Source organism: Staurois parvus, unplaced genomic scaffold, assembly GCF_062004578.1.
Source record: "Staurois parvus isolate SC_StPar_1 unplaced genomic scaffold, SC_StPar_1.0 ptg000525l, whole genome shotgun sequence".
In the NCBI taxonomy this organism is placed as follows: Eukaryota; Metazoa; Chordata; class Amphibia; order Anura; family Ranidae; genus Staurois; species Staurois parvus.
Window position 1 is genome coordinate 9,462,045 of NW_028318321.1, and position 19,758 is coordinate 9,481,802.

The 19,758-nt window shown below is 40.5% G+C and overlaps 1 protein-coding gene across 2 annotated transcripts in view; it reads right to left on the minus strand.

Moving 5' to 3' along the window:
* Nucleotides 1-19,758, minus strand: part of LOC149451731 (alpha-2-macroglobulin-like) — a 141,504-nt gene that overhangs the window by 49,317 nt on the left and 72,429 nt on the right. Inside the window, exons 15-20 of one of the 2 annotated variants that reach the window (XM_089690324.1) lie at nt 14,147-14,296; nt 13,073-13,243; nt 11,341-11,443; nt 3,652-3,793; nt 3,123-3,351; nt 1,251-1,377 (exon numbers count right to left, since the gene is read on the minus strand). In XM_089690324.1, coding sequence (XP_089546450.1) covers nt 1,251-1,377; nt 3,123-3,351; nt 3,652-3,793; nt 11,341-11,443; nt 13,073-13,243; nt 14,147-14,296 — 922 coding nt within the window. Of the gene's footprint in view, nt 1-1,250; nt 1,378-3,122; nt 3,352-3,651; nt 3,794-11,313; nt 11,444-13,072; nt 13,244-14,146; nt 14,297-19,758 lie in introns of both variants that reach the window. The other variant, XM_089690323.1, reaches the window with a different exon arrangement.

Genomic DNA, 19,758 nt, shown 5'->3' on the forward strand with positions numbered 1-19,758 from the left:
TAGATATTCCACTAAAAAATTCCACCAAAAATTCAAACAGAGCTGCTGTAAGAAGTGTCATACATGCACTTAAATATAACTCAAAACATTATACAGCACTATTGGTTATTGTGCATAAACCTATATATAAAATTCTAATCAAAGTGCAATATTATACAACAATGTTCAGAAATAATGTGTCCATGTGCATCCAAATTTTCTCAACAATTTCTGAGCTTATTACTCTCAAAGTGTCTGAACAATACAGGTGCCTTCTTCAAGCAAATTTTAAATGTTGTTCCTTTTGTGCCTTTAGTGCTTCTGTGATCCTCCACCACTAACACAGAGAAGTCACCAGATTTATATGACTACCTATCACAGATTAGTCATAGAGCACTTAGTAATAGGGATTTACACTATTCACTTCCCATTGGGGCCAACTGTATTTTATCCACTTATAAGAACTCATGCGGCATATAGGAAACGATAGACAAAAACTGCCATAGTGTAAAAATGTTTTAAAACTTTTAATATTTCATAAAACATTGCCTACTCACATACTCTTCTGTGGGGCATAGCAGGAAGTGACGTCATCCCGTAGAGCAAAACCGGAAGTATTGAATCTAGGAGCTGGAAGGGAGAAGGAAGAACACCCAGTACTTCTAATGTATTAGAACATATGCATACACCCAAATGCATAGTGATGCACCTGCTAATGTGAGTAGGTATTGTGGAAATGTTTTATGGAATAATAAAAGTTTTAAAAAGTTTTTACACTATGGCGGTCTTCCTCCATGATTTCATGCCGCATGGAGTGGAGAAAATACAGCTGGCCCTAATGAGAAGTAGATGGTTTAAATTCCTATTACTAAGTGCTCTGTGACTAACCTGTGATACGTAGTCATATAAATCTGGTGAGTTCTCTGTGTTAGTGGTGGAGGATCACAGACGTACTAAAGGCACAACATTTGTAATTTGTTTGAAGAAAGCACTTTTATTGCACGGACACTTTATTGAGAGTAATATGCTCGGTTTTGGGTTATCCAGGAATTGAAGCATAAAAGGCACATGCGCTATAGTTGTGGGTCCACGATCATGAGATGGGTAGAGGGGTCTCTCTGAAGGGATTTTCGGACTTTAGCATAAGAGCAGTATTTCTTGCAGCAGTTTACTGGTTGCTATTACTTGTGTGGTTTGATCTTTAAACATTAAAATATGATGTACACAGTTGTGGAAGAACCTTTTGCAGACCTACTCAAACAAATTCTTACCAAGAGACTGTAGGATCACTTCATATTCTACGGTCACTCTGCCGTTTGCTTGTATACACTGACCTTCCTCTTCTGTGTTCATGGTTTTAGCTGTGAATTTGTCCGATTTTTCCAAATTAATTACCACCTATCAATTAAAAAAGGTTAATGGACGTTAATAATGGCAATAATTTATGCATGTGTATGCATGTACAGTACACAGCAGGTACTACCACTGGGAATACTAACACAAATTCGGATGTGTGGAGCAAAATATTTTCCCATCTTTGCTCCATTATATCTTCATTTCTGATTAGATCCTGCACTATGAAATTTGCATGGGTGTGGTAATAGCTCTTTATTTCTGAAATTAATCTGCAAAACTAATTTGGAGATGCAATGTGCTTCTTTTTCTCATTACTAACACCTATTTAATATTATTATGATTTTTAATATTAGTTATACAAGTAATAATAATAATAATAATATTTTAAGTGGTTGTAAACCTCAGATATGAACAAAGCACCTCCTCTTATTGTGTGTACCTATCTCTATCCAAAGCACTGAGGGTCATTTCACTCTGCTGCCTAGTTCCTCTACCATCAGCATGAGTCTCATCTGATTTTTAGATTAGGTTTTTTTGACACTAGAGAAAAAAAGGTGACAGGGCAGGACAGCTCCAGCACAGAGCCTCATATCTTTAGCTGATATCCTTAGTTTTGCATGTTCTCCATGTACTGTGCGAAGGGGATATGTCCCTTTCCTCCATTCAGGTTTTAGAGCTGTTCTCACTGAGACTGGTGCCATGAGAGTTCAACTCCCCGCTCCCTGCTTTTCAGAACTGAGAGATCCTTTGTAAATTCTGGACTTTAAAAGGCTGTAGAGGACAGATGGTGGCAGATAAACAGGTACAACTTATGTAGGAGGATTTGTTTCATCTCTGTGTATCACCTGATGCTAGTAACTTCACTGGGTATATGTGAGGGTTTTCAACCACTGTAGGTGCCTACCTCCACCCTCTGCTGTGAATCCTGTTTGCCTGATAGTACATCTTAAGTACAACAGAATGGCAGATTTCCATACTGCAATGTCAGGGCACATTTTTTATTGATGCACCGATATATTGGCTGCCAAATATTATCGACTGAGAATAGGGTTACCGGCGTTTTGGTGATAGAAAAAAAAAGGTGCTGATAATGGTATTGACTTCAATGCAAAATCACGTCCCATTGACCTCAATGCACAATCACATCCCATTGACCTCAATGCAAAATCATGTCCCATTGACCTCAATGCAAAATCACGTTTTACTGACTTTGATGCAAAATCACGTCCCCATGACTTCGATGCAAAATCGTGTCCCATTGACGTCAATGCAAAATTACATCCCATTGACTTCAATGCAAAAACACCTCTATTTAAGATTTTTTTATTTAATATATATTGCATTTTATTTTCTGTCCAGTTTTTGTGTGTTACTTTTACAAAGTTATTGTACATTACTGGATTGTATTTTTTAAATTCATATTCATATACATTCATGATATTAGTTAAAAAGTCGAATATAATACAATAATATATAAAAAATATATTTTTTATTAAAAAAACTGCCTATTTCGGTTTACGGTCAAGTGCATTCTGAATTTTTGGTTTTGGTCCAGAATTTTCATTCTGCTGCGGTTCAAGTCCTCTAAGCTATGACTGAAGAGAGGGAGTGATCACACACAGGTCTAAATTTCTTGATATCGTCTACATGTACCAAACTGCTGGTGGCATGGAGACCACATAAACAGTATATTTTTTTTCTGGAACATAATGTGAGCGGTTCACTGTTCTACTTTAGATGGGACAAGCCTTTACACAGGACCTAGAAGTCATTTTATGATCACTTACCCTGATGGTTTGTGTCAGGTAGTTAAACACAGAAACTATTAATGTGAACTTCTCTCCTCGTACAGCGGAGTATGGCAGGGTGAGGTCCAGGAAGAAAGGTTGGAAAGTCACCATTGACACTGGTTCTGCAAGCCCAAAGCCTGCTTCCTCTGATGTACAGAACATCCCCATGTTCCATGTTGTTATGGTGTCTGGTACTGTCAGTTTCATGGCAGCTTGTCCAACATTACTGCAAGAGGAAAAGATCATGTCATTCTATACACCCCTCCAAACAGCACACAGTAATGCCCACAGAACGCCTATGATGCCCTCTAGCCTAAATATAAAAAATAATAAAAGCAAGCAGCTACAATGAATAATTGCATTTCCATGTTCTGTGTACTGTGGGAGACCAGATATAGTGAATGCAGGGTCCTGGGTTTGGTAACACTTAAAGTTCCTTTTCAAAGAATTTTGTTACAGATGATACTGAATTGCTCAAATTCAGCTATAACTATGCCATATAACTGGCTAACAGATTGTTACTTACTCTATTTCTACTAAGTCCCAAATCCACGTTTCAGGGAAAAACTTCCTGACAGTTTCCACTAACTGTTCTTCCACAGTCTGTGCTCCCACTCTCCTCATTGGAGCACCAGTCATCATGAATGCCATGCTTGGCTCAGCCATTGCTATGGGAGAAAAGGCAACATTGGACATATGTCTTTCTTGCTTAAACATACCTATGGCAATTTATTACAAAAAATAGGACCATTCAAAGAACAGCTTTTCCAAATTCTTATGGCATCTTAACTGACAGTTATCATTGTAGTGTTTACCTTCAAATAATTTTTAAAGTGGACCTGAACACAAAATCTGCTATGTTGTATAGTAACATTTGGAAATATTAGTGACTAAGTAGCACCCTGAAATATACCTTTTGTTTGAAAAACACCAATTATGTTAGTGTTGCCAGGCACTCCTGTGGCTACAGCTTCATAGCTGTATATCTGTAGTGTGAGATCTCAGGTACTGTCGCCTCTGACTGCAACTCTTTAGTAATGAGATTTAGTTATGTCACTACTGTGTGCTCATTGCTCTCCTTGCTAGAGGCTCTGAAATGAGGAAGAAAGCTCTGCCTGTACCAAGATGGCCGCCTGGATGCAGTGGCACAGTACAGGCATGGTAAGCCAGTTATGGGCACAGCTTTCAGAGTTCAGCTCTTTAGTGTAACCTTCAGATTTCTAGCCCAATGCACAATGGTATTAAATACAGATAAAGAGATACAGGTATGTAGATTAATCACTACAGGGAGCTATGATCAGCCTCATTCTTAAAGGATAAGTTCACTTTTTGACAAAAAATAATAAACGCACATTCTTTTCCAGGTAAAAAAATGTCCATTTATTATTTTTTGTTGCAGGAGCCTGTAAAGTATTAAACCAGCGATTAGCAGATCTCTGGTGCCATGCAGGTCCCCTGCGGAGCTGTCAGTATATCTGCTTGCCCGTACGGGATGTATGGGCAAGCAGATATACTGACCGGAAGCATCAATTAACTACCACGGTGCTCCACAACGCTGTGGTAGTTCATTGAAAGCTACAAATGGACAGACGCTAAGGCTGTTGGGGCTTGTAGTTCATTCACAGAACTCTGTGAATGAATGACATGGCCATGTGGGCGGAGCCCTGCACGGCCGCACTGTTTTTAAAAAGTGACAGTTTGTACAAGGAACTTCACCGCATACTGCTGTCACAGGGAGGGGGGGATCTGGCAAGGGCTGCAGCATTGGGAACATGGTACATGTTCCACCCTAAAAACAGGTGGAACATGTAACATGTTACACCCTAAAAATGGGTGGAACATGTAACATGTTCCCAAAGATTAACTTATCCTTTAACAGCTGTTGAGATGTCAGCCATACAGGAGCACAATGAGTTATCCAATAGATTTGTATTTTGAGTAGAAGCAGTAAAGTACAACTAGTCCAGGAAATCCGGAAACAGAAGATGATGGAAAGCAATAATAATTCAAACTAAGACTGTATATTTCCCCAAACTATATGGTGCCATTATGGTGAAATGCATTGAAGTCCCTGGAGAAGGTGAACTAAGGTGGTTTTGAAGGGCATGATAGGCTTTAGATGGCTTCTGGGGGTTACTGACGCTTTCACTACTCTGTACCTGATGTTGTGTCCAAAAAATGGCTTCTCATTAGCCTCATTTTTTCCTTTTTTCACAAAAAGATAAATAACGAAACGGTGGAAACATTTAAAAAAAAAAAATAAAAAACATACACAAAACACTAAAAGAAACAAACTAAACTATACTAACTCTACTACCCAAAAAAGCACACCCTCCTAAACAAAAAAACTAGTAGTTGTTTTTCTTTTGCAAACAATTTGGCCCCAAGCAGCTTGATGAGCAAAACTAAAAGTTTCTTCTTAGCAAAATCAATCATTTCACCTCAAAATAAATTTAGCTGAAATCATTCGACTCATTCCTACTAATAAGCAGATACAGCTGCTTCTATGTACATAGACATACAGTAGGTATAAATGTAAATTATAGACAGCAGTGATGTATTGGTACACATTGATGGCATTTTTTACATCAAACTGATCTCTTTTACATGTATATCTAGAAAAAAAAAGCATTACATTCCTTTAACACCCGACAGTTTGAAGTCAGCTCTGGGAGCTGTTTTTATTTTATTCATTTGTTTATTTATTTTACCATCTGAATATAGTAAAAAATACAAGGGCATAATTAGTTGTTCCTGGATGTCAGAAGGGAGCTGTGCCTCCAGACAGACAACACTACAAACTGCCAATCCACTTTTGAGGTAAAATATGTGTAGAATTATCTATGGTTAGAAAGGAAAATCTAACCTGGAGGTGTCTTCTATGCATCATACCAATAAATATAAAAAGTAACAATATATTCTAAAATTTTAGTTCCTGCCCACACTGTAATGTGTATTCTCTTGCCATCAGTAATGAACCAAAAGAGAGTGTTGCACAACCATCAAATCATAAATCACAATATCTACACTGTATTAATAAAAAAAAACGCACCTCCAAAACATGCGGCAATATTTCACCTAATTTGACCTTTTGAAAACCTTAATCAAATTATCCTCCTGATGTGCAATGTACAGTGGGGCAGATCTCCCTCGATCTGGGGCTCCACGTAAGAGCTCACCCCGTGGGGTCAAAATGATCACAAGAACGGTGAGCAAAAATCCCACGACCACACGGGAGGTCCTAGTGAATGACCTGCAGAGAGCTGGGACCAACGTAACAAAGGCTACCATCAGTAACACACTACGCCGCCAGGGACTCAGATCCTGCAGTGCCAGACGTGTCCCCCTGCTTAAGCCGGTACATGTCCGGGCCCGTCTGAAGTTTGCTAGAGAGCGTTTGGATGATCAGGAAGACGATTGGGAGAATGTCATATGGTCAGATGAAACCAAAATAGAACTGTTTGGTAGAAACACAACTTGTCGTGTTTGGAGGAGAGAGAATGCTGAGTTGCATCCAAAGAACACCATACCTACTGTGAAGCATGGGGGTGGCAACATCATGTTTTGGGACTGTTTCTCCGCAAAGGGACCAGGACGACTGATCCATGTACAGGACAGAATGAATGGGGCCATGTATCGTGAGATTTTGAGTGCAAACCTCCTTCCATCAGCAAGGGCATTGAAGATGAAACGTGGCTGGGTCTTCCAACATGACAATGATCCCAAACATAGCGCCTGGGCAACAAAGGAGTGGCTTCGTAGGAAGCATTTCAAGGTACTGGAGTGGCCTAGCCAGTCTCCAGATCTCAACCCCATAGAAAACCTTTGGAGGGAGTTGAAAGTCCGTGTTGCCCAGCGACAGCCCCAAAACATCACTGCTCTAGAGGAGATCTGCATGGAGGAATGGGCCAACATACCAGCAACAGTGTGTGCCAACCTTGTGAAGACTTACAGGAAACGTTTGACCTCTGTCATTGCCAACAAAGGATATATAACAAAGTATTGAGATGAACTTTTGATATTGACCAAATACTTATTTTCCACCATAATTTGCAAATAAATTCTTTCCAAATCAGCCAATGTGATTGTCTGGATTTTTTTTCTCATTTTGTCTCTCATAGTTGAGGTCTACCTATGATGCCAATTACAGGCCTCTCTCATCTTTTTTAGTGGGAGAACTTGCACAATTGGTGGCTGACTAAATACCTTTTTGCCCCACTGTATATTACATTACAAACAAATGAAGTAGAAAAATGAAGGTTCATAAAAAATGGTGACAAGAAAAATCTTATGATAAAGTCTCTTTAAATGTACTACATATGAAAGAATCTCTGTGGATAGAAAGTCCCACCACCTTTCACAATGTGCTCTCACCTTGCTGAGTGGACCTGTTTAGCTAAAAATAGGTTGCATGCGCTTTCCCCTTTGATAAAGTCACATGACTGTGACGAAACGGTGACAAAGCAAGCTGTCATGAAATCCCAATTGCTTGTATACAATGTAAAACAGCCACAATTGGGTTTTATGGAGATTTATATTGATCTGTACAAATAAAAAATGACATGTTTGTTTTGTAACACAGTTGTATCTAATTGCCTCTAAAGTCTCAAATAGAGTTTTTTTTTCTTTTTTTGATATTATCTATAGGGATGCTGACAATTTCAGAGCATTCTTATTAAATTCCTCACTCTATTTGAACATTTGCTTTTCGTGCTCTCTGTTTTTGATTTTACCTCATCTTATGTTCTAGACCAGGAACACTCAGGAACTGAGGGAAATCTCCCCAAAGGGGATATATAAAAAAGTAAAAAATGGAAATGGAAATGCCACACCACTGTCAAAAGGTCCATGACCTTATTTCAATAAAAGTAAGAGGGACAATCAACAGAGTAGGCAATGTGTTTTGAAGAACCAAAAAAAAGCCCCCTTCATCAAGGCTTGAGATTTACAATAATTTAAATGGACTAGAAGTAAACAGCACCTTTAATGGTATATGATTACAAGTATAGGTCTTGTCAGCACATTACACTACAAGCCAAGACTGTGAAGATCCTCTGGGGTGTAGAAGTCACTTGCCTACAAATTAGATCACATCAACTTCAGTACCTTAAAGCCCCGTACACACAATGAGAATATTGGATGGATAATTGTCAGTTTGTTCTTTTTGCATGCTAGTCTTATATCGAAAGTGAAGAGGTTACTAAAGTTTTTTTGTATTTTTATTTTATTTTTTGATTCATTTGGTGTTTTTCAAAACTCTTGGACATTTTATTATATGATTTTAGGTCTGCACTTTACACACATATGTTACTATCAGATTTATTGTCATTGTCTCTTGTGCTAGCTGCTTTTTGGTATACACAGCACTCGCCATTTATTATCTTGATACTTACAGGTAAGTAGTTTACTAAGTGTGTGATAGCATAACGCACAACTGTGTTCCAGAATCGTTTAATCTTGGGACATGCCCAGAAGGCATGGAATAAGTCTGCATCTAATTGTCCACATTTCAGGCAACAGGAAGAGGAGCTTAGGCTCATAAGATATGACCGATGTGGAGATATATAAGAATGATGGAAAAACCAAAGCATCATCTTGCGGTACATTGTAGCTTTAATTATTCCCCAAGAAAAACATAATGAAGTTGAGGGAAAGTAGTAGTGTAGGTATAGAATATAGGCAGGTGAATTCTCGGAACATCTTATAGATATGTTTGAGGTCACAGTGTTTAAGAAGTAGAAGGAGGACCTGTAAGATATAAAAAAGATTCGGAAAGGCTACCATTTTTATCAAGCTTATTCTGCCCACATAGGAGATATTGAAGCGTGTCCAAGCAGTGAGGGATGCTTTAATGGAGTGAAGCAAAGGAGGGATATTAACCTTGTATACATTATGGTGGTTTTTGGGTATGACTAGTTCAAGGTAAGAAATTTTTTCTTTACACCAAATAAAAGGGTAGAGATTTCTCCAAGGGGGCTTGTGACGGTTATTTAAATAGAGTGCCTTTGATTTATCCAAATTGATGGAGTAACCTGAGATTTTAGACCAAAGGATTTAATGAGAGACATTATGCTGGGAAGAGAGGACTCTGGGTGGGAAATGTATAGGAGCAGGTCGTCCGCAAAAATAGTGACTTTAATAGTTTTATGGCCTGTAGTTATAGCTTGGAAAGTAGTTTGGGATTCTAGAAGGTGAAGGAGGGGGTCCAGCGCGAGGTTAAAAATAATGGGGAAAGAGGGCATCCTTGCCTGGTGTCTCGAGACGTTGATATTGGAGAAGAAAGTTGGTTATAGATAATAAGCTTGGTACATGGGTTATGATAAATATATTGTATGAAGGAAGAAAAGACGTGTCCAAAAGCCCTAGTAGAAAGAATGTGATTCAGGAGTTACCAGTCAATTTTGTCAAAAGCCTCCTCTACATCAAGCTTCAAGAGTAGCAAGGGAGGGAGAGAAGAGGGATGTCGTTTAGCCTGGACTGTAGCTGAAATTGCAGTTCTGATGCCTATAGTAGAATGTTTATTGCGAAGGAAGTTTAACTGGAGAGGGGTAAACAATGTGGGGATGTGGGTTTGGATACGATCTGCCATGATTTTAGCTAATAATTTTAAAATTAAGGTTGTGTATGCCTCATTAAACTCTGGAAAGGGGGTATTATGGTCAAGGATTGAGTTATAAAAATCCATGAGTACTGGGGATATTTCTGCAGATAGGAGCTTGTAAAAGTCAGTTGGATAACCATCTGGTCCTGGGGCTCTATGGTTCATTGAGCATTTGATGGCCTGTTGTATTTGAGGTTACTAAAGTTATGAAAATTCTTGTATGACAGAATAAAAATTGTAGTGATGTGATGTATTTGTATTGTATTTTTGGATGAAACTGTACTGATTAAACCACTTGCCTACTGGGCACATATACCCCCTTCCTGCCCTGGCCAATTTTCAACTTTCAGCACTTTGAATGACAATTGCACGGTCATGCAACACTATACCCATTTGAAATTTTTATAGTTTTTTTTCACACAAATAGAGCTTTCTTTTAGTGTTATTTACTCGCCACTGGGTGTTTTATTTTTTACGCTATAAACAAAAAAAGAGCAAAAAATTAGAAAAAAAAAACATTTTGCAAACAGGTAATTTTTCTCCTTAACTGATGTGCGTTGATGAGGCTGCACTGATAGGCAGCACTGATTAGGTGGCATGGATAGGCAGCACTGATAGGCGGCACTGATGAGCTGGCACTGATGTGGCGGCACTGATGATGCTACACTGATATGCAACAATGATGGCCACTGATAGGCGGCACTGATGGGCAGCACCTATGGGCTCTGATGGGTGGCACTGACTGGTGGCACTGCTGGGCACTGATGGGTGGCACTGCTGGGCACAGGGGGGTGGCACTACTAGGCACTGATGGGCAGAGGTGGGTGGGACTGCTGGGCACTGCTAGGCACTTGTGTGCAGCACTGCTGGGCACAGGTGGGTGGCACTGCTGGGCACTGATCATCAGGGCACTGATCATAAGTGCCCTGATGATCGGTGCCGATCCATCCTCTGAACATTGCAGGTTATCGGCAGTACTTTCCTCACACTGAGGAAAGTGCAGCCGATAACCGGAAACTGCATTTACCCACTGATCTGCTGTGTCATTGGATACAGCTGATCACGTGTTAAAAGGCCAATCACAGCGGCCTTTTACCACGTGATCAGCTGTGTCCGTAGGACACAGTGATCATGGAGATCGCTGGCTGCACCCCCGGGGGCGCGCGGAAGGGCGCTTTCTGGGAGGACGTCATATGACTCCTTCCCAGAACTGGACAACTGCACTGTAGCCTCCATTCGACTATAGCACGTTTGGCAAGTGGTTAAACAAAAATTGTACCATTTGGTATCATACGAGATAAATGTTCGCGCTTCTCCCTTTGATTAATTTTGGACAAAAGCTATATGCTAACAATCAGATTATTGTGCGATCGATTTGAAATTGGTATTTTCCGTATGACTTTCTGATCGTGTGTACTAGGCTTAGGATAGCAATATCAATAAGATAATCTTACTGGTCCACTTTCCTTAGCTGTCAATAAAAAATTTACGGTTTCTTCCTACCTAGTGTCCAAAACAAAAAAAAAACTTGATTAATCTAGACTTTAAAACATATGGAAAGTGCATTCCTAAACATGATTAACATACATATAATGTCTGTTTCTCTGGATGTACCTAATCCTCCAACGGGGCTACTATAGGAAAAACCAGTAGCCCGGTTCCCACATAGTACTGGAATCCTGATGATGGTGTTTGTGGCAACCTTCAGCCCAAGATCCTGTGGAGAGAAACAGATTTACACAGTGGTATAAGAAGGACAAAGATCAAAGCAATGTACTGGTATTAATGAAAGATGTCGGTATAGGTAATGGAAAATGTAGAACATTTTTGTAAAGCTAAATTACCTGACAGAACATTTTTGTTTTTTTCTGAGACATTATTAAAAAAAGGTACCTGATTTATTTATTACAGGTACTTATATAGTGCCGTCAATTTACGCAGCGCTTTACACATATATTGTACATTCACATCAGTCCCTAACCCTCAAGGGGCATACAATCTAAGGTCCCTAACTTACATTCATACATACACATACTAGGGCCAATTTAGACAGGAGCCAATTAACCTACCAACATGTCTTTGGAGTGTGGGAGGAAACCCACGTAGGCACAGGGAGAACATGCAAACTCCAGGCAGGTGGTGCCATGGTTGGGATTCAAACCAACGAACCTAGTACTGCCAGGCGGAAGTGCTAACCATTTAGCCACTGTGCTGCCCATTATTTAAGTCATTAAAGAGAATCATGACTGACATGATCCTATCCAAATCTGACAGCAAAGAAGCAGTTCTTGGGTAAGGACTGAACAGGTTAGGGATACTTCAAGAACTAAACCGGTTAGGGATACTTCAGTGACTGAACTGGTTAGGGATAATTCAAGAATTTAACTGGGTAGAGATACTTCTAAGAAGCTCAAAACAAGCTTTTCTGATGATGGAAATGCTTGATTTTGCTCAGATTTTCCACTTTATAGATCTCAGAGAAACCTGCAGATGCTTTCATATTTACTGTGAGCAGAAGGAAGGACCATGTGCTGCTGTAATCTATCAGGCAGCCTACACAATTGACTTTGTTATTGCCTTGTAAACAAAATGGTAAGTCTTACTTTTGCTATAGTGAATGCATTCCTAGCTTAGTGAATACAATGAAGTTGTGCTCTATTTAACCATTTAATCGTGATCAAGAAAAAAATGTACTGCTGAGGGGTGGTGTGAACCATTGGTATAACACATTGCACTGTTTAATTTTTCTTTTTTTTTCATTTATATAACTTCTTGCCCCCCACACAACACAAATGTGTGGCGGTAAAGAGGATGGGCACACTGGTTATATGGGTCAATGGGCACCATAGCTTTCTGAGCTGAGAGCGCAGTCACTGAGTGCTCCCAGCACAGAGACCGAGCTGTCGAAGACAGCACTCATCTGTACTACTCATCGGGAGCTGGTGATCATATGATAACTGTTCCAGCCAATCACAGTGGCCATATGATTGGCTGATCCTTCCCTCCCCCTAGTTGTACAGGACCTATTAAAGGGATGCTGGGGCTGGGAGGGAAGGGGGTCACAAAATGACACCTTAATTCAACTCAATGCATTGCAGCTCATTGTGACATGCAGTTCCTTGGGTTGCACTGCATAACAAGGTATACATGTTTCTTCTTTATGCAGTACACACCACTGCACATATATGGTGAGAACAGGACATCTAGAAAACAATTATTTTCTATATGTCCTTGAAAATTTAGCCTGCATTGATCTATGCAGATCAACAGACATGGTGTGAGCAAGCTTGTAATAGCACTCTCAGATTGTGTTGCTAGTTTTGATCAGTTTAGGGGAGTAGCGGACCTTCATGATTTTGTAGGTGTCAGCGTCCCATGTAGGGACAGATGGATTGTAATATACTCCATTTAAAAAGATGGGCTCCACTTGCAGGCAGGGATCTTCACGTGGCTCCTCTAAGTTTAATCCCTCATGGTAGTAGCCTGAAAGGTCTGTAACTTGCAGCAGGTCATACACCTGAATAGGGAAAAACACAAAGAATCTTAAGTACTTGATTTTCACGTTTACTTCTTTTTATTGTCATCTGTGTCCCCACTGAGCAGAAAAAAGATGAAAGCATGCACTGAAAGCCGCTCAATTGCAAAAGTGACAGGAAGGCTGCAGCTCTATCCCCTCCCAGGAGGGGATGGAGCTGCAGCTTTCCTGTTAAAAACACACAAATGCACAAATGCTTAGTGCATTACCACCATAAAGAGTTATTGGATCCAAAAGGACAACTATATACTCACAAACATAATTAGGGACAAGCGTTTCAAATCACAACTCCAGCCGTGAGGCGATGGCGTCTAACCATGCATGACACAGTTGGAAAGTTGACGCGTTTCAGTTAATGTGTTCCCTTCTTCAGAGCTCTGAAAGACTGGGCATGTCCCCACAGGGGACACATCAGCTTTCCAACTGTGTCATACATGGTTAGACGCAGGGGCGGACTGACAACTCATGGGGCCCCCGGGCAATAGGGGATCATGGGGCCCCTGTGTCCTTGCCCAAACTCAAAAAAGCCTATGAAAAAGGTACCAGGGGCATCTCATGGGGCCCCCTACTGACCCCGGGCCCTCGGGCAGTGCCCGAGTTTCCAAATGGTCAGTCCGCCCCTGGTTAGACGCTATTGCCTCACGGCTGAAGTTGTGATTTGAAACACTTGTTCCCTGTTATTTCTCTGAATGTATAATTGTCTTTTTTGGATCCAATAATCATTAAGGTGGTAATGCACTAGGCGTTTGAGCCAACCTGTGAGTTTAAAGTTTATTGAAGATTTCCCAATCTAAGGAGGGCTGCATTGGGCGAAGCATTACGGTAACACCATTGGATGTAGTACTGTCTAAGCACTGGAGTGTTTGAATTTTCTGTACATCATACCGTATTTGCAGACAGTTCAGCTTCTGGTTTCAGCAACAATACACTGGAATCAACAGCCCGTAGTGCACACAGGGAGTTTGGCAGAGAGGAGAGGACAAGATTGGTGTTTGCACCTGGCAGAACTTGATTATCAGATAATGAAATCTTCACCTGGATCAAGAAAAAGATAACACAAGCTTTACAAATGAAGCATAAATTAACTCAATTTAGGAAATCTTAAATTAATTTCTAATCCCAGCTCAAAATGCTCCTTTGTCTGCTAGGTTCTTCACCACATGAGCCCAAAGTATGCAAGCAAAACGTCTGATGGCGTCTGAACCTCTTACGATAATGAGGCAGTGTACAGGTTAACAGATGAATGATAGTGTAACACTGTGCTATATTACTGTTATGCAGAACTTTAATTGTTCACAAAATGGCAGTGTTCTGCAACTTTGTTACCACACAACCCATACAAAAATGCTGGGGACTCTGGGACTTGTATGCTGTAAGCAGGATTCTTTCATTCAGATTAGCTGGGGCTGGACTATGCTGCCCAAGAGGACTGGCAAAGGGGCAGGTGCATTTAAGAAGATAAAAAAGCCTGGGAACACAAGGAGGTGGATGGAAGAGACAATGTTGGAGGCCAAACATGAGTGAGCAGAGTGGATCCATGCAGGGCCAGTCCATATCAAGGAGCCGGAAGGTTGAAGAACTGTCATAGAGGGAGAATGCTGATGCTCCTGTGTAGAGAGGTTTAGCGGAACCTGTGCGCAGGTGGATTGGGCCATTGCCAGCTACACAGTCTTATGGGAAGACCAGAAAAGCGAACCCCCCTCCCAACGGAGCTGTGAGACTGGGTGAGAGGGTTCTTATCCCAAAAATGCTGCTATTACCTTCAACTTTGTTGTTGCATTTAGTGCTAGAGTCCAGAACAGTTACAGGCCTATATGTTTAGGCACAGATGCTACCCATCCAGGGCTGTAGTCTAACCTACTTACTGTTTTTATCAACACTGCCTGTAAGAGAGCAGGATTCACCTCTTTGCTTCCCTGTGAGGCATGAATTCTACACCCACCCCACTTCAGACTTGAGCCATCCAACGACAAAATCAGTTGTTCAAGTTCTGGTTTCCGTTTAAAAGGACATATTTCAGCCAAAGATCTGCTTCCCTTTTATCTTCCAGAGAAATCTCTGTTACCATCTGATAGCTTTAAAGTGATTCTTCATCACACCCGTGCTTATTAAAGGGGAACTTTGTCAGCTGTTTTACCATCTCTTGGGTACATCTGTTTTCTTCAAAGAGACTACATCACTATAGAGCACTAGCATAAAGGCCCCAACTGGCCGACAGAAGAGTTCTAATGTGTTAGGGGGGGTTTCTGCAACAATTTGCTTGCCTAGACTTCTGAGAATTTAACCCTGACTCTTCTCACTGTGAGCCCACAAGTGAGCTGAGCTGTTTGTTCCTCCCTTCTCATCTTATTCCTTCACTTGGGGAAAATTTCTCAATGTGGGAGCTCACATTTAAATGTTCAGTCTTGCAGGATGGGTGGAAGTGGCTTAAAGCAGTACTGTATTGTATTGCATTTTTGTGAGGGTGTTTTGCCATTCTGAAAACTTGACCAATTGTTTTCCTTTGCCTGTTTTTTCATTTCTGTGACATTAATACAAGTTAAACATTTACCTCACCGGTGTGTACGTGTTTATCCTTTTTGTGACAGCCAGGGAGTCACCTGGCGAAGATATTTTGGTGGTGTCAGCAGAATACTCAGCGGCTCCTGAAAGGGTAGTGCTACAATAGCATGAGCATCAGAAATGTCCATATAACAAAGAATTCTTCATAAAACAGGCGTTAACCACTTGCCCACCAGAGGATTTACCCCCCTTCCTGACCAGACCATTTTTTGCGATACAGCTCTGCGTTACTTTAACTGAGAACTGCGCGGTCATGCAACACTGCACCCAAATTAAATTTATGTCCTTTTTTCCTACAAATAGAGATTTCTGTGGTATTTGACCGCCTCTGTGTTTTTTTATTTTTTGCACTATAAACAAAAAAAAAGGCCAACAATTTTAAGAAAAAAACTATATTTTTGACTTATTGCTATTAACCAATTCAATACCGGGCAATTTTACATCTTCCTGCCCAGGCCAGTTTTCAGGTTTCAGCGCTCTCACACTTTGAATGACAATTTCGCGGTCATGCAACATTGTACCCAAACTAAAAGTTTATCATTGTCTTCACACAACTAGAGCTTTCTTTTGGTGGTATTTAATCACCGCTGGGGTTTTTATTTTTTGCTAAATTAACAAAAAAAAGACCAAAAATTTTGAAATAACACACGTTTTTCTTTGTTTCTGTTAAAAAAGTTTGCAAATAAATAATTGTTCTTCATAAATTTAGGCCAAGATGTATTCTGCTACATGTCTTTGGTGAAAATAACCCAAACTAGGATGTATTTTTTAGTTTGTAGGAAAGTTATAGAGTTCACAAACTATGGTATAGATCTGATTATTGATCAACCTTGAAGTACTGACAGCCAATCTAATTTCTTGAGGTCCAAGAATGTCAGAACAGTACAGATATCCCCCAAATGACCCCTTTTTGCAAAGTAGACAGTCCGACGTACTTCATAAGAGGCATGGCGAGTTTTTTGAAGTTGTTTTTTTTTTGTCATCATTTTTTGGAAAAAAATTTGTTTCACTATTTTTTTTTTACATATTGTCACCAGTGCAGTACAGCGTCATCATAAAACTGGTGACAGTATGAAAAAAAAAATATATATATATATTTTTTTTTTTTATTACATTTTTTTTCTTTTTGTTAAGATTTTTTTTCATATTTCACTATGACCAAAGTAGTACAATGTTACCATAGTAACATTGTACTACTTTGGGGAAGTGATCAGTATCTTTTTTTTTTTTTTTATTACACAATTTGCTTATAGTAAAGAATTACTTTGCTATAAGCAAGCATTTACCTGAATGACATCGATTCATTCAGGGTTTTTTTTTTTTTTTTTTGTGCTTAGCTGTGATTTGGCCACAGCTAATCACATGACATGTGCATGTGATTAGCTGTGACCATTCACAGCTAGACACTAGTATACAATGGATGGCATGAATGAAGCCATCCATTGTATACAACTGTCATGTGACCTGCTGTGATTGGTCACAGCAGGTCACATGGTACCGGCAACGTGGGCCGATACTCAGATCTGTCATTGGCCGTGTCCGAGGTACACGGCCAGTGACAGATCGCGCCGCTGCGCGGCTCTGCAGGAGCGCAATCTGCGCATGTGCGGGAGGACGCCATATGGCGTCCACCCGGAACTCTGATGACATTTGCCGGCCGCCATTCGGCCATAGGGTGGGCGGCAAATGGTTAAACATGTCCAGCAAAAAAATTTAAATCAAATTTCGTCATAAATTTAGGCCAAAATGTATTCTGCTACATGTCTTTGCTAAAACAAAATCCCAATATTGTAAATTAATTGGTTTACATGAAAGTTATATATATATATTACGTGAAAGTTTATATTTTTACTAGGAATGGCGGCGATCAGCGACTTATAGTGGGACTTCGGTGAGCATTCTGACAATGGGTGGAACTGAAAAACTGTCACTGACATCCCCAGTGACACTAATACAGTGATCAGTGCTAATAAAAAGCTCTGACACTGTACTAATGACACTGGGCAGGAAGGGGTTAACATCTGGGTCGATCAAAGGATTAACTGTGTGCTGTTTTACTATTGTGCACGTGTTGTACTGTGTCAGCACATTGAGTGTTGTACTGTGTCAGCACATTGCTTTGTATTGTTCTGCTATGCATAGCAATACAAAGCAGTGTGCAGGAGCTTACAGGGAAGAGATCTGTATTGTTTACATACAGACCTCTCCCCCGCCAGTGATACTCGGCGATTGACGAGTGTCGGTGGGGAATCACCGGCCGGGATATGGTGATCGACAGGTGAGGCCACTAATGGCGACCCCAAAATGCAAGATCACATATATATATATATATATATATATATATATATATATATATATATGATTTTGCGCAGCCATGCTGCCCTGTAGCAGTATTTCTGCTATAGGGTGGTGGGTAAGCAGTTAAACAGTACAAAGACAAAAACAAAGACACCGTCTTTGCACTGTTTAAGGGACAATTAAATTATTGCACAAAGACATATGGACAGTGAGTTTTTTATCCTTTTTTCATAATGTTTTCCAGCAGCCAAAACTTGTGTAGCACCCTCCTAGTTTACCTACAGGGAACTAGACCCTGATGGTTAGTGAGGAGCTGATTATGATTAGGAGCTCAGGTGAGATAGCCAGAGTGGTCAAATTCTGGTCAGGACTGGGAGACTCTGCAAGCCAGCCCCTCTGGAATTACTCCCTGCTCTGAGGCTTTCGTAGATTGTCCTTGGGGAAAGTGGATGGATCTGAGGAGTGGCTGGCTACACTCTTCAGGGACCTCAGCCAATCCCCAACAGGAGGCTTGGCAATGGGCTGGGACTCCCTTTAAAAGTGGAAGAGCCTGCTCAGTAGCAGGAGAGTGGTGGGAGAGGAGTGTGGAACAGAACGATATGAGGCTGGAGGAGGAAGGCTGCCAGGAGGCCTAGTGGGATGGGGCCTGCCTGCGAAGTTGGAGCTGGAAAGGAGGAAAACTCAGGACTTTCTCCCTGAAAGAGGACCACCTATATGGCAGGGAAGGAGTAGTCTGAGATATTTGCTAGTTCACTTCTAGACTGGAGATGGTTGTGAATTGGTCTAAAGTGGTGAAATAGGTTGGGCGTCGAGGTGAGAGGTGCAGTAAGGAATATGTTGTCAGCAAATAAGTATAGCTGATGTTGATAGCCTTCCACATCAATGTCACATATATTGGTATTAGAGTGAATTAGGGTTGCCAGGGGCACTGTGGTGAACACAAAGAGAAGAGGAGACAGGGGGCATCCCTATCTCATTCCATGTGCTATTTTAAACTGATCTGACCTATAACTCGCACACTTTATGTAAGCCTGGGGCTTCAAACAGAGGGAAAGTATCCGATCCAAGAAGTTGGGGCCAAAACCCCATCTCTCAAGGACATAATGCAAATATGCCCACAAAAGCGTATCAAAGTGTACCATGAAAGCCAAAAGGGAGGCTCTGTGGACATTACCAGCTGCCTGTTGGTTTGGCATGAAACCCACTTGGTCCTTTTTTTTCAGCTAGTCAATGACAGAATTCAAGTGGATTGTAAGAACATTTCTTATAGTAAGAAGCCTTCAGACCGTATGGGTCGTTTGTGAGGTTTCAAGGTTTTGATAGCACCTAAGACTTCTTCAATGGAGATTGGTTGAGCAAGGGATTCACGTTGTTATACTATGCATTATCATATGAACATTTCAGTCCCACACCATTGTCTCTAAGTGTTTTGTTGTATGTGTTTTCTTTGATTTATGATATGCATTAAAAGTATATATGGATTGAGAACAATATTGTGTATGGGTGCCTATCTGTCCTACTGTAAGTCCCTTTTCTTTTTTAGATTATATACAATTTGAGTTGAGGAGAAGAGTCTTAGCCATGCTTTTATTTTTGATTTTATGCACTTGCTACTCAACCTGTTACTTGCATTTTGT